This window comes from Passer domesticus, chromosome 22 (genome assembly GCF_036417665.1).
Source record: "Passer domesticus isolate bPasDom1 chromosome 22, bPasDom1.hap1, whole genome shotgun sequence".
Taxonomy (NCBI): domain Eukaryota; kingdom Metazoa; phylum Chordata; class Aves; order Passeriformes; family Passeridae; genus Passer; species Passer domesticus.
In genome coordinates this window covers 6,161,264-6,176,016 of record NC_087495.1, presented here as the reverse complement: position 1 = coordinate 6,176,016, position 14,753 = coordinate 6,161,264, and the positions used below count along the sequence as shown (strand labels likewise).

The 14,753-nt window shown below is 49.3% G+C and overlaps 1 protein-coding gene across 1 annotated transcript in view; it reads left to right on the top strand.

The window, feature by feature from the left end:
- The window catches only part of LOC135285165 (ATPase family AAA domain-containing protein 3-like), a 30,800-nt gene extending 18,682 nt beyond the window's left edge, over positions 1-12,118 (top strand). Inside the window, 4 exon segments of the mRNA XM_064397179.1 lie at positions 3,171-3,198; positions 3,200-3,339; positions 3,592-3,700; positions 11,756-12,118. Of these exon segments, the coding sequence (XP_064253249.1) occupies positions 3,171-3,198; positions 3,200-3,339; positions 3,592-3,700; positions 11,756-11,935 (457 nt within the window). The 3' untranslated portion in view covers positions 11,936-12,118.
- Positions 12,119-14,753: the final 2,635 nt, after the last annotated feature.

Sequence of the window (14,753 nt, the reverse complement as noted above, 5' to 3'; positions counted from 1 at the left end):
GAAATAAATTATCAAATAACAGAATTCCCTTTGTCCTGAATGCTGATCAAAGCTCTGACCTCTCTGCAGTGCTGATCCTCCCTTGGGTTTCATCTTTGCAGGAGAAAATCAGTGAAGACCTCAGAGCAACTTTAAATGCATTTCTGCACAGAACAGGGCAGCACAGCAACAAGTGAGTATCCAGTCCAGCAGCTGATATTTCCCTGGGTTGAGGAAGTCTTTAAAGGTGCACAAATGGAAGTTGGGAATGCTCTGTGCTGCTGAGGGATTGAGCAAACCCTGCAGAGAATATCCCTGTTTTACTTCATGTGCTGAATGTAGCTTGTTCCTCCTTCAGCTTTTCCTGCCACTTGGAAACCAGAACAGAAGGAAATTTTTTTCCTGAAACTTTGGTGATATTTGGACATCTTGAGTGTCTTGATGTTATATTTTCTTTCCCTGGCAAGTTACTGTTTATTCAAGAGCCCAGGAAAATCACTACCACAAAAATTCAGAGTTATCTGGCTGGGTGCTTCGTGTTCCCTGGAAAAACACTTGAGAGCTGCTTGCTCCTCTCCAGTGACCTCTTCCCATGCTGTGCTTGTGTGGGCAGAGCTCTGATTTCCATCTGACTCCATTTCTTCCCCTGAGCTGTTCCCTGCTTGCTGAGCAGAGTGGCAGTGTCACTGTCCCCACTTTGTCACCTCCCTGGGAGCTCCCTGCCCAGTTCAGCCAAAGCCATTTCCTGCCTCTCATAACAGAGAGGTGACCTTTCCTCCACCTTTCTCAAATCACAGTTGATTTTTTTGGTGTGAACTTTACTTACTTGTTAGAATTTCTCCTGTCACGACTGAGCCAACAAGAAAAGTTGTCTCTGGTTTTATGTGGGGGAAAAGTGAGGTTTTTAATGATGAACTCCTGAAAGACTTTTTAAGTAACCTCATGACATTGAAATAAATATCCTGGAAGGTCAAAATGTTCCAGGGCATTTGCTGTCCTCGAGGTCTCTTGAACTTGCAGCTCTGACTGGTAATTGCTTGTGTGTCTGTCCCAGAGGTGCCTGGGAAGAGGAGGTTTTCCTAAAATAAATAATTTGCTAGAAAGAAAGGTGTTGATCCTGCAAAAATCTTGTTGTTCCCTTTGTGGGGAGAGCAGATCCCTTCTGAAATGATCCATGGAGTTGCTCTATAAATTGCACAGTATAATTATTATTATTTCATGATATTTGCAAGAATAATCACAATAAATATTTGTCCTGCAAATCAGGGACAGGCAGGGGATGGTTCTTTCTTTCCCCTGATTTTAAATTGCTTTGGAAGAGTTCTGGGGGTGTTTTTTGGGTGCTGAGGATGTTTCTTTCTTTCCCCTGATATTAAATTACCTCAGGAGAGTTCTGGGGATGTTTTTGGGGTGTTGGGGATGTGTTTCTTTCTTTCCCCTGATTTTAAATTGATTTGGAGCAGCTCTGGGGGTACTTTTTTTGGGGCTGAGGATGTTTCTTTCTTTCCCCTGATATAAAATTACCTCAGAAGAGTTCTGGGGATGTTTTTTGGGGTGTTGGGGATGTGTTTCTTTCTTTCCCTGATTTTAAATTGCCATGGAAGAGTTCTGGGGATGTTTCTTTCTTTCCCCTGATATTAAATTGCCATGGAGCCAGCTCTGGGGGTGCTTTTTGGGTGCTGGGGATGTTTCTTTCTTTCCCCTGATTTTAAATTGCCATGGAGCAGCTCTGGGGGTGTTTTTTGGGTGCTGGGGATGGTTTTTCTTTCCCCTGATTTTAAATTGCCATGGAAGAGTTCTGGGGATGTTTTTGGGGTGTTGGGGATGTGTTTCTTTCTTTCCCCTGATTTTAAATTGATTTGGAGCAGCTCTGGGGGTGCTTTTTTGGGTGCTGAGGATGTTTCTTTCTTTCCCCTGATATAAAATTACCTCAGAAGAGCTCTGGGGATGTTTTTTGGGGTTTGGGGATGTGTTTCTTTCTTTCCCTGACTTTAAATTGCCATGGAAGAGTTCTGGGGATGTTTCTTTCTTTCCCCTGATTTTAAATTGCCTTGGAGCAGCTCTGGGGCTGCTTTTTGGGTGCTGGGGATGTTTCTTTCTTTCCCCTGATTTTAAATTGCCTTGGAGCAGCTCTGGGGCTGCTTTTTGGGTGCTGGGGATGGTTTTTTCTTTCCCCTGATATTAAATTGCCATGGAGCAGCTCTGGGGCTGCTTTTTGGGTGCTGGGATGGTTTTTTCTTTCCCCTGATATTAAATTGCCATGGAGCAGCTCTGGGGCTGCTTTTTGGGTGCTGGGGCTGCTCAGAACAGCCGAACTCTCATTTGCAATGAGCTCTGACATTGAATTCAGCCCTGATTTCAGCCATGAGCCATCTGAGGACACTGAACATGCCCTGGTGATTCATGCACTGCTTTTTACTTCTGAGCAGCCTTATTGCTGCTCTGGGCAAGGAGCAGCCCTGCCTCGTGAGTGGGAGCTCAGTGCAATGGGTGAAATGGGCTGTGTAAGTGGGTGCTTTGGTGACACCCTGAGGAGAGCTCTTCCTCCAGCACTGGCAATTGCTGCCTTTCACCTTCCCAAAATCAGCTGCCTGGCTGAATATCAGGCAATCCTCAATCCAGCCTTGTGTTTCTGCAAGTCTTTGTTGGTGGAAAAGCCACAAAAAAGCCACAAAAGTCTTGGCCTGGCCAAGTTATCTCCAAAAGTGACAGCAGGGAACACGGCCCCCTTGTAGCCAATGATTCAGCCAGACAGCAAGAACATCAATATTCCAATAGCTGTGCTTAAAAGCCCATTTCAAATTATTAGGCACTGTTAAACTGGTGACATCAATTAAAGCATTAAAGTATTGGCACAGGGAAGAAGCATCATTACAAAGCAATAAAAAAAAAGGAGTTTGGAGCTGGAAACTCCAAAATGCAGCAGGACCTGGAGCAGCACATCTGTACCGTGGAGCAGAGCTTGGGCTGCACACTTCAGACTGTTAGAACAGCCCAAAACACATTTAGTTGTGCTGGGCTTGAGGTGCTCTTAAAGCTGTTTCTGAGGAATCCAGGTTTTTTTCCAGCTGCTGAAACATCTTTGATCCCAACCACGGCAGCTCCCGACGTTCACAGACTTCCCTCATCCATTTTGATTTTGATGGCTTTGTCAGTCTAGTCCTTTATAATTTTTTTTCCCCTAATTCCAGGTTTATGCTTGTTTTAGCAAGCAACCAGACCTGAGCAGTTTGACTGGGCCATCAATGACAGATAGATGAGATGAGTGAACTTTGAGCTGCCCCAGCTGGAGGAGCGCGAGCGCCTGGTCAGGATGTACTTCGACCAGCACGTCCTGAAGCCAGCCACAGAGGGCAAACAGTGAGTGTCCCTCACAGCTCTCCCACCCTGGAGAATTCCCTTTCTTTCTTTGTTTTTCCTCATCCCCTTTCCTGTGTATTCTGTCTATAAACCCACTCTCAACAAACAAAAGACTTGGGAGATGCTTCTCTCTGTCTCAACGCGATGCCATGCCCAGATTTTTTTGTTGTGCCCTTAAAATTCAGGAGGCATGAATGCAAGCAGGAATCTGTGGGAGCTACACATCAGCCAAAAGGTTGTTCTGCCTTTCAGGAGGTTGAAGCTGGCCCAGTTTGACTATGGCAAGAAGTGCTCAGAGATTGCCAGGCTGACCGAGGGCATGTCGGGCCGGGAGATCTCCCAGCTTGCTGTGGCATGGCAGGTGAGTGGGCTTTTCTCTTTTCCCCTTCCTTTTCCTCTCCCTTTTTCTCCTCTTTCCCTTTTTCTCCTCCTCTTTTCCCTTTTTCTCTCCTCTTTCCCTTTTTCCCCTCTTTCCCTTTTTCCCCTCTTTCACTTTTTCCCCTCTCTCCCTTTTTCCCTCCTTTCTCTCCCTTTTCCCCCTCTCCCTTTTCCCCCCTCTCCCTTTCCCCCCTCTCCCTTTTCCCCTCTCTCCCTTTCTCCCCTCTCATCCCTTTCCCCCTCTCCTGCCTGTTCCCCCTATCTCGTCTCCTTTCCACCCTCTCCCCTTTCCCCTCTCTCCTTTTCCCCTCTCTCCCTTTTCCCCTCTCTCCTTTTCCCCTCTCTCCTCGTTTCCCCTCTCCCCCCTTTCACCCTCTCCCCCTTTTCCCCTCTCCCCCTTTTGCCTCCTCTCCCCCTTTTCCCCTCGTCTCCCCTTTTCCCCCTCTCCCTCCTTTTCCCCCTCTCCCCCTTTTTCCCTCCTCCCCCCTTTTCCCCTCTCCCCCTTTTCCCTCTCCCCCTTTTTCCCCTCTCCCCCTTTTCCCCTCTCCCCCTTTTCCCCTCTCCCTTTCCCCCTCTCTCCCTTTCCCCTCTCTCCCTTTCCCCCTCTCTCCCTTTTCCCCTCTCTCCCTTTTCCCCTCTCTCCCTTTTCCCCTCTCTCCCTTTTCCCCTCTCTCCCTTTTCCCCTCTCTCCCCTTTTCCCCTCTCTCCCTTTCCCCCTCTCTCCCTTTCCCCCTCTCTCCCTTTCCCCTCTTTCCCTTTCCCCCTCTCCCTTTTCCCTTTTCTTTCCCCCCTGGGAGGTCTCAGGCTTTGATCCTGCATTCCCAGCTCATCCCTCCCTGTGGAAGTTCATTTATCCATCGGCTGGTACCAGATCCCAGCTGCCCCTGGGGTGGGTGTTGTCAATATCAGCACAATTCCCCATCCACAGGAGCAGTTTTGATAATCCTGGTGGCAAATCCCTTGTGGGATTTGGGTCAAGCAGGTGAGTTTGGGCCAGTTTGGGCAGCCCCTGCTGGCCACTCTCGGGAAGCTCAGCAGAACAGAAACCTGATGTTGGTGCCCTGAACCATCCTCCTTCCCTCCTTTCATTGCAATTTGAGCTAATCAAAGAAACAAAACCAACTTCAATTGGAGCTGAAAAAAAAATAGATATTTGTTCCATACATAAAAAATAAGAAATGCCCTCACTTCCTCACTTGGAGTACAATCATTCATGTTCTCAGCAAGTTTTAGTGTCAGTTTTTTGGGTTTTTTTATTTAAATCAGGTTTTCACCTTGTTCTGTCACAGCTGCCAGTTTCTTACTGGATTGTGCATTTCCATAAACTAACCAGAAATAGCAACTGAAGGAATGTGCTCCAATTTGTGTGTCATGTAACCTACTCATGTCAGCTTCCTTTCAGGGCTTGTAAAAACAAAGTGGCTTTTTGTTTAGCTCTTCAATGTTTAATTTAGTTTAGCAGCTCACAAACATCTGACGAAGTTTGTGCATTTCATTCCTTCTACCACTGATTTTCCACCTTTTAAGGAACACAAATATTTATCCTTTCTAGTATAAATTAATTTTAATTGCAGCAGTCATGAGCTGAGGTCCAATTTGAGTGCTGTTAGTTCTTGTTTTATTCTTTGGTAGCACACAGCTGGTTAATTTTCCTGTATCATTTTTGTGATATTGAATCATATTTCAAAATGTGTGCTGTCATCTGCCCCACGTATGTGAAAGGCTTTGCTGCCAACTATTTCCTGTAATAAGAAGTTGTGATAAATGATCCTTAGCTTTTTATCACCCCTTATCAGCAAGTTTGTCATTTCTCCCCAGGAATGACCTCAGCTTTTATCATTTATCCTTTAAGTGCTGCTGAAGGAAGGAAAAAGGTGGGGGTGGCTAATTTTCCCTGACAGCTTTTAAAAATGTGCCTCGTGCTGCCAGCACTGTTAACAAGGTTTGGTGTAAAATTGCTGCAGGAAGTTGTTGTGCTCCTCTCTGCTCTCATGGAGCACTCAAAGGCTTTAAATAAAAACCACTCGGGAGAGGGGAATGGGGAGGAATATCTGAGTTGGTTGATGTAGAAAGAAACTTCATTTGTGTGAAAATCAGAGTGGAAATCAGAGTGAAAATCAAAGGGAGCTCATTTCTTGTGGGTCAGGAAGGGCAGGGGGGTGTGCCAAGGTCACTGGCCATGAGGGCATCCAGCCTGGGATGGGAATTCTCTGGGAGCTGTTGGTGCTCTGGGGGTTCTTTTTCACTCACTTGTGGTGCCTGATTGTGATTTGAGCTTTTCTGGTTTTCTTCTGTTTATAATCCTGCAGTTCTTTAGTGTAGAACTCTAAATTCCATGGACAGTGGGAGCTGCTGTCTTCACATTTTGGGCAGACACAACAATTCCTCTCCAGGCCTGGCAGTCAAGGACACCTCACTGCCCAGGCCCCCAAAACATTAAATAAAAATTAGTTTGGGGGGAGCAAACTCAGAATAAATTCCTTCATTACCTGAAGCTGTAATTAGAAGATTAAACCCCAATATGCAAATGCACCAAACTTACAAAAATATGAAACCCTGTGGCTTGTTGTCCATTTTTTGGACGAGGAATTTGGAGCTGCTGTGTCCCCCTGCCTTTGGGTTTGCCTCAGCAGCTTTGGGGGAAAAGCCCCTCTCCAGGCAGGTGGATTTGCTCACCCCAGCTGCTCTCCTGGGAGCTGTTGGTGTTTTAGGTCCTGTTTTGGCCCTGCTGGCTCCTTGGAGGACCAGGGAAGGTTCAAGGCTTGGTTTTCCAGCCTTCCTGGCAGTGTTTTCTGCCTTCCTGCTCTCCTTCCCGTGGTGCTGGTGCACCCTGTGGATGCTGTGCTCTGAACTGGGTCAGGGAGCTGAGCAGAGATAAAAATAGCTTGGCAGGATGAGTTAACTGCATAGCTACAGTGCTCAGGCTAGGTAGGGGCTGGAGGAGCCAGAAATGCCTCCCAAAAATCCTCATCAGGCTGGGTGCAGCAGTGCAGGCTGCTTGTGGACCACAGACCCTCTGTCTTTCTTATACCTCACACCAATAGATCATTTCTGGTCTTTTAATTCCCTTTTAATTCAAGGTGCAGCCTGCCAAAGGTGGGGAATAATGTGATTACAGAATTTCCTGAGCTGGGAAAAGCCCACAGGGATCACCCAGCTCCATCCCTGCTGGGGTCAGAGCCCATCTCCCCACCCTGAGCCCCTCCTGAGTGCCCACCTCAGCCACAGCAAGGTTGGTGTGGCCCTGCTGGAGTTTGCAGCCTCTGGGATCATGAACTGGATCCCAGAGATGGTTTTGGGGGAAATTCTGGAGCTTTAGGGGGTGAAAACATCCCAAGCATCTTCCCAGGGCCAGCAGCAGTGGCCCCTCTGTCCTGTGAGTGAGCTCCCACGAGGATTCCCCTGCCAGTGTTGATTTAAAAACCATCTCAGGTGAATTGAGCAGCAGCTGCAGCTCTCAGGCTTCACTCCACCACGAGCTGGGTTGGAGGTGGATTTGCTGTCACTCACACGAAGCTCTACCCCACTGCTCTTCCACTCTGCCCTGAATTTACCAACAGCAGAAAAAACCAAGAAGCAGAAAAGCCAAGAGTGTAACCTCTAGCACCAGGAGAAATATTGCTGTCTGGCACAGGCAGGAGTGTGCGTGCTAAAAATCCATTTTAATCTGTCCTGCAGAAGTCTGAGCACTCCCTTTTGTCCTTGTGCTTTTCCATTGCCCTTCATGGCTCCAGCATGGAGGGACTCATGCATTTTCACCTTAAAAATTCCCCTCAGCTCTGTCTCCAGTCGTGTGCAGACTTCCCAGCCCTGCACTCCAAGCTGCTGATGTGCTTTAGATAAAATGTCAAAACCTAAAAGCAACCTTTCACTATTCCAAGCTGTAATCTTGGAAAACTGTTTTGGCAGCATTTCAGGAGAATTCCCAGGAGTTTTATGTCCCAGTGTGAGCTTCCTGTCATTTCCTTGCCTTTTATGCCACTGACATAAATGCCTTTTTTTTTTTTTTTTTTACTCCCTGAACCTTGTTTATACTTTAAAAATAGCTCTTGTATTTTTGTGGTTTTTTTTTTTTTTTTTTCATCAGGCTATTTTCATTATAAATGGGATTTAAATCATACAGATGAGTCTGGCCAGGTTCAAATAAACCACAAATCTTGGCTGAAATGAAACATGAGGTCATTCAGGCTGGACTTGTCATCTGTTCCATCCTCAGCAAACACAATTATTTCATAATTAGGTTTGAGGGATAAAACAGCAATTGCTGCACTGGAGAAAATGGGTTAAAATTTGCCCATGCAGGAGGCAGAGGTATGAATATAAATGAAGCTTGGTACCATTTTTATGTGTGTGCAAGCTACTCCCAGAAGGGGCAGCTGCTTCTCCCATTTGCTTTCTTGACAGCAAGGGCCTGAGGCTTTCTAAAAATAGAAAGTCATTGAGAAAATCAGCAGAGCATGAACTGCACAGCTTTGCAGGAGGTGCCACTCCGGGCTGGATGGGCTGTGCAGAGCCAGGGAGGAGGGCAGGCAGAGCATCCTGCCCAAAAATCCCCCCAGGAAAGCTCTTTTTTCATTTTTAACCACCCCACCAGGGCTGCACTGAGAGCCCTGTGAGCAAAAATAAAAACGTGAAGGGGGTGAGGGAGGTCTGAGCAAAACCTTTGCAGTGCTCTCCTTTTGCAGAGAGGTGCTGTGGGAATATTTGGCAGTGCTGAGGATCCTGCTCAGGCACTGAGAGCAGCACCAGAGCCTTTGAGAACAAATAAACAGAGAATAAACAATAATAAATAGAGAATTCTCTCTTTACAGACCTGCTCCTTCCCAAGGCCAGGCTTTACTCCTGGTTTTAAGCAGGAGCAGCAGCCTGGCTTGTCAGTGCTGCCTGGAGGAGGGATTGCAGAGGGTTTGCACAGGGGAAAGATTTGGTGGTGCTGGCAGGAAAAACCAGCCCCTGCCAGCTCTGCTGGGCTCTGCATGAGACCTTTGGTGCTCTGACCACCAAAAAAAAGGCTGAAAAGTAGATTAGAGGAGCCTGAAAACCACGAGAACCTTTTTCTTACTCTGGAAATAATGATTTCTCCTTGCATCTCCTCAGTGATGTAACAGGCAGCTCTGACCCTTGGGGTGGCAGAGCAGCAGCTCCTCCTGGCTTTGTCTTCTGCCCCACGGGCCCCCCTGGGCAGGGGGAGTGAAAGGGGCACCCCTGAGTTTGTTCCTGTGCTGCTGTTGCTGTCAGGCTCGTTGCTGGCTGGAGTTGGTGTTTGCACCATCAATAATTGATGGAGCCTGTGTGTGATGCCTCAGAATCACTGCAGGGTGCCCTGAAATCCAAGTTACAGGCACTGGGACAGGGGCAGAGGGTTGGCACCTGACAGTCCAGGGTGTGGGTGAGGTTTGGGGCTCTTAGGGCCAGGCAGGGGTGGGTGGGGAGCTGCAGGGCTCCCTGCCCTCATCCCAATCCCTGAGCAGCCAAGGAATCTCTGTACAACCAAGGAATCTCTGTGCAGCCAGGGGATCTCTGTACAGCCAAGGGATCCCTGTATAACCTTTTGTACAGCCAGGGGGTCTCTACAGCCAAAGGATCACTGTGCAGCCAAGGGATCCCTGTACAGCCAAGGGATCTCTGTACAATCCTTTGTGCAGCCAAGGGATCCATGTTCAGCCAGGGGATCCCTGTGTAGCCAAGAAATCTCTGTACAACCAAGAAATCTCTGTACAGCCAAGGAATCTTTGTACAACCAAGGAGTCTCTGTGCAGCCAGGGGATCTGTGCAGACAGGGGATCCCTGTACAGTCAAGGGATGTCTGTACAGACAGGGGCTCTGAGTGCAGCCAGGGGATCTGTGTACAGTCAGTGGATCCCTGTACAACCCTCTATACAGCCAGGGGGTCTCTCTACAGCCAAGGGATCCCTGTGCAGCCAGGGGATCCCTGTACAACCCTCTGTGCAGCCAAGGGATCTGTTCAGCCAGGGGCTCTGTGTGCAGCCAAGGGATCCCTGTGCAGCCAAGAAATCTCTGTACAACCTTCTGTGCAGCCAAGGGATCTCTGTGCAGCCAAGGGATCCCTGTACAGCCAAAATGTGGGATCTTTTCTTCTGTACAACCCTCTGGGCAGCCAAGGGATCCCTGTACAGCCAGGGGATCTGTGTGCAGCCAGGGGATCTCTCTGCAGCCAAGGGATCCCTGTACAGCCAAGGGATCTGTGTGCAGCCAGGGGATCCCTGTACAGTCAAGGAATCCCTGTACAACCTTCTGTGCAGCCGGGGTATCTCTGTACAGTCAGTGGATCCCTGTACAACCTTTTGTACAGCCATGGGATCCCTGTGCAGCCAGGGGATCCCTGTACAGCCAAGAAATCTCTGTACAACCCTCTGTGCAGCCAGGGGATCTCTGTGCAGCCAAGGGATCTCTGTGCAGTCAGGGGATCTCTGTGCAGCCAAGCTCCCTCATTCCCCGAGCTGCTCACGGGAGCACTTGCAGAGGGAGGACCCAGATTTAGAAATCTGCAGCTCGGGGGCTGCTCTGTTACCTTGGAGATGGGTGCAGCTGCCAGCACAAGCATCCTTCCCTTCCCTTCCCTCGTGTGCTGTGCTGGCAGCTCAGGCTGAGCCCAGCTGTCCTGCGTGTCCCCTGCACAAGGGACAGTCCCTCTGCTGCCCCACAGGCCTGCTGCCCCGTGGCACAGGGGTGACAGGAGCTGCCAGCCCTTCCACGAGGGGCTGTGCTCACCTCTGTGCTCACCTCTGTGCTCACCTCTGTGCTGCCTGTGCCAGCAGGGCTGGGCTGGGGAGCTGGGAGGAAAGGGAAGCTCCTGTGGGCATTTGGGAGCTGCCACAGCACTCAAGTGATGCAGGGGCTGTTCCTGAGGGAGTGCACGAGGAAAGCAGGACAAGGCACATTAAACATCATTTTAGAGGCGCATTAAAGATCATTTTAGAGGCACCACGTTGCCCGTGTTCCCCCCAGCACTGCTGTTTGTTCTGCTGTGCAAGTGTTCAAACAATTCCTTGTTGCTTTGGAGGGAGTTGTTCCATCACCCTCCTGCACCCACCTCTCTTCACTTTATTGGCTTCACACGTGCAGCTGCTTTAGAGCAGGAGGGGAAATTTAAAGGAGCAAAATGTGGGATCTTCTGTAAACAATGCTGCACATGTGCAGCTCTTTTAGAGCAGGAGGGGAAATTTAAAGGAGCAAAATGTGGGATCTTTTCTTCTGGAAACAAGGCTTCATACATGCAGCTGCTTTAGAACAGGAGGGGAAATTTAAAGGAGCAAAATGTGGGATCTTTGCGTCTGGAAACAAGGCTGCACATGTGCAGTTGTTTTACAGCAGGAGGGGAAATTTAAGGGAGCAAAATGTGGGTCTTTTCTTCTAGAAATAAGGCTTCACATGTGCAGCTTTTCTACAGCAGGAGAGGAAATTTAAAGGAGCAAAATGTGGGGTCTTCTAGAAACAAGGCTTCACACATGCAGCTGCTTTAGAGCAGGAGAGGAAATTTAAGGGAGCCAAATGTGGGATCTGCTGAAAACAAGGCTTCACATGTGCAGCTCTTCTAGAGCAGGAGGGGAAATTTAAAGGAGACAAGTGGGGTCTTCTCAAAACAAGGTTTTACCCATGCAGCTCTTCTAGAGCAGGAGAGGGAATTTAAGGGAGCCAAATGTGGGATCTTTTTTTCTGGGAACAAGGCTTCACACATGCAGCTGCTTTAGAGCAGGAGAGGGAATTTAAAGGAGCAAAATGTGGGATCTTTTCTTCTAGAAACAAGGCATCATACATGCAGCTCTTCTAGAGCAGGAGGGGAAATTTAAGGAAGGCAAATGTGGGATCTTTTCTTCTGGAAACAGGGATTTGGTGCCCAGGAAATCCAGAGGTGGGCAGAGCTCGTTGGTGATCCCCGCGCACCACGGGGCACGAGAACCTTGTGGGGGGAAATCACCCGTGGAGAAGGGACCAGCAGCCAGGGAGCAGCCTGAGCTGTCCCCTGAGGGTGGGACACGCCAGCCCCGAGCTGCCCGAGGTGTCCTTGTCCCCACAGGCAGCAGCCTACGCCTCGGAGGACGGCGTGCTGACCGAGGCCATGATGGACGCGCGTGTGGCCGACGCCGTGCGCCAGCACCGCCAGAAGATGGAGTGGCTCAAAACAGAAGGTGCTGAAGGCAGCAGAGAGACTGCCAGGAGCCCCCTGCTGCCTTCCCCCGAGGGGACACCAGTGTGAGAGAGTCACCTGAGCAGAGGGAGAGGGAAAGGTTTGGTGGAGTGGCCCGTGGAGAGCAGCCCTGGGTGCTGCTGCCTCGGCCTGCGGGGTGTCGTGGTTTGAAGTGCACCAGAAAATAAAAAAAAAAAGGGTTCAATAAGGCACAAATAGCTGAATTTATTAAAGGACCCCTTGGTGAAACACCACTGGCTGTGCTGGTCTCTGTGGCCTGACCCCAAGTCCTCCTGAGCTGTTTCTGCAGTGTCCCAGCACCTGTGGGAACCTGGGATTGTCCAGCCTGACATTCCCACACAGTGGAATTTGTAGGGTTTGTGCTCCAGTTTCTGCAGTGTCCCAGCGCCTGTGGGAGCCTGGATTGTCCAGCCTGACACTCCCACACAGTGGAATTTGTAGGGTTTGTGCTCCATTTCTCACCCTTTTACCCCCAGATCCTGCCCATGACAGCTCCTTGCTCACTTGAGTCACCCTTCAGAGTAAATTTTGCTTAGAAATGTGGATTTGGGGGGATTCTCTGGTTGAGCTGGAGTCAACACACGTGGTCTGAGAGCAGCCCCACATATTTTCCCCCCAGATAAATCCCTTTTTTCCATGGAGAGATGAGTTTGGGGCACACAGGCAGCATGGTCTGAGGAGAGAGATGAGTGGGGTTGGTTTGCTCCCACTGCTGCCATCAGGCTCCTCCTGCCACACAAATTTCTGCTGCATTTCTGGAACAGCTGGGAAAATGTGCCATTGTCAAGCCCTGAGCACGAGCCTTGATGAGATGACATTTGTTCTTCTGAGCGTATGAGAGACACGTTAGAAAATCTGATTTTTTTTTTTTCCTCTGTGTTTGAACTGGATTTGAACTCTGTGCTCTGCTCTGAGGCCTCTTCTGTAGCTGCACAGCTCAGGCACGTTGGCCTGACCCAAATCTGTGCCCTTGAGTCGCTCGTGAGCTGTTTTCTCACCCAGGAGCTGCCACCAGCCCCGCTCAGCCCATCCCGAGCTGTTCCCTGGCAGGAGCTGGTGAGAGAATCATTTCCTGTTGTTCCTTGTGGGACAGCAGGAACAATTCCTGAGGCTGCAAACCCTCCCTGCCTGGGCTGCCAGCATCCCCCACACAATTCCCTGCCATTTTCCCCTGGCAGAACGTGGAGAGGATTTTCAGAAGCTGCTCCTAATTTTTGTAACCCTGTGCCACTCACCTGGTGCCAGGTGCATTGCTGTGGGCTGGGGGGGGATCTCCAAACCAAACCACACGTTTGATGTTCAGAATTATTGAAATTGCTCAAACCCCACTTTTCCCCTTCCCTTTCAGGTGTAGTTGTCCTTCAGTCAGGACTGGTTGCTCCTGGTTAATCCTGGCTCAGTTTTAGTTATTCCAGGCTTTCCCTTTCCTGCTCAGCTCCCATCTCCTGGGGCTGGACAGAAATAATTCCAGTTATGATTTTACTAAAATTATTTCTGTCAAACCCCAGGAGATGGGAGCTGAGCAGAGCCACTGCTGAACCCCCTGCCAAGGAATGATTTCAGGGATTCCAATCCCTGACTGTGCCCTAAACCTGCAAATCCCTCCCCAGGCAAAAGTAAAAGTTTAAAATCTTAAAAGGGTATAAGATGAATTTTTTTTATAATAATTAAAAGAAGAGTAATAAGAATTATAATAAAAAATTTAGAATATTTTTTAATAATAAGAAAGCTGTCACCTGTCACACTTTGTGCTGTTATTTCATCCTCAGCCCTAATTCCCCTAATCCTGCCTTGCCAAGCCAGTCCTTGCCCCTCTCCCTGGAGGTGATTCCATCCCCTGGAGGTGATTCCATCTTCTGGAGGTGATTCCTTATCCTGGAGGTGATTCCTTGTCCTGGAGGTGATTCCATCCCCTGGAGGTGATTCCTTATCCTGGAGGTGATTCCATCCCCCAAATCCATTTCCCAGAAGTCCCCAAATCCATTCCAAAAAAATCCCCAATTTTATTCCCCAAAAAATCCCCAAAATTCCCAGATGGATTCCTGAGCAAACCACTCACAATCTTCTCTCGGGTGCTGGGGTTCCTTTTCTGCTCTGGGGTTCCTTTTCCGCTCTGCTTTGCCTGCGCCGAGCCTGGGGCGTGCCCAGGTGTGCCCAGGTGAGCCCAGGTGTGCCCAGGTGTGCCCAGGTGAGCCCAGGTGTGCCCAGGTGAGCCCAGCTGTGCCCGCAGTGGTGGGACAAATCCCGCAGGAACATTTTTGTTGCCCCAGGCAGGCTGGGAGCTGCTCCGTGGGGCCAGCAAGGAGCAGATGCTGGAGTTCTGGTGCAGATTTTCAGATTCCATCCTGCTGGATGGGAAATTATCCCAATTCTCCTCCTCTGTGCTGGGATTCCTCTGCTTTTCCTCTGCTTCTCCTGCTTTTCCTGCTTCTCCTGCTTCTCCTGCTTTTCCCGCTTTTCCTGTTTTTCCTGTTTTTCCTGCTTTTCCTGCCCTTCTCCGGGGGCACCAGAGGCTCCTCTCTGCAGGCAGCTTGCACCCAGAACTGAACACTGAAATATTTTCCTTTTTAATCACTTTTGGATCTCGGAGCTTCCCTGTTTCCCCAGCCAGCAGGAGCCAGAAATCTGTCCCAGAACTGGGGGAGTCCCACAGCCCTTCCTCAGAGCTCAGGACAGCTCTCCCCACACCTTCCCTGCCCCCTGACCCCCCTGCCCAAAAACGGGAGCTGCTGCTCTGGGGGTGCCCCAATTTTTTAAAAATTCACTGGGTTTAAAGGGATGGGGGGGAAAAAAAACCACTCGGATGCAAAACATGCAAAAAACTATTTTACTGACAAACAGCAAAGGATGGGCTTAGCTCCAGGAG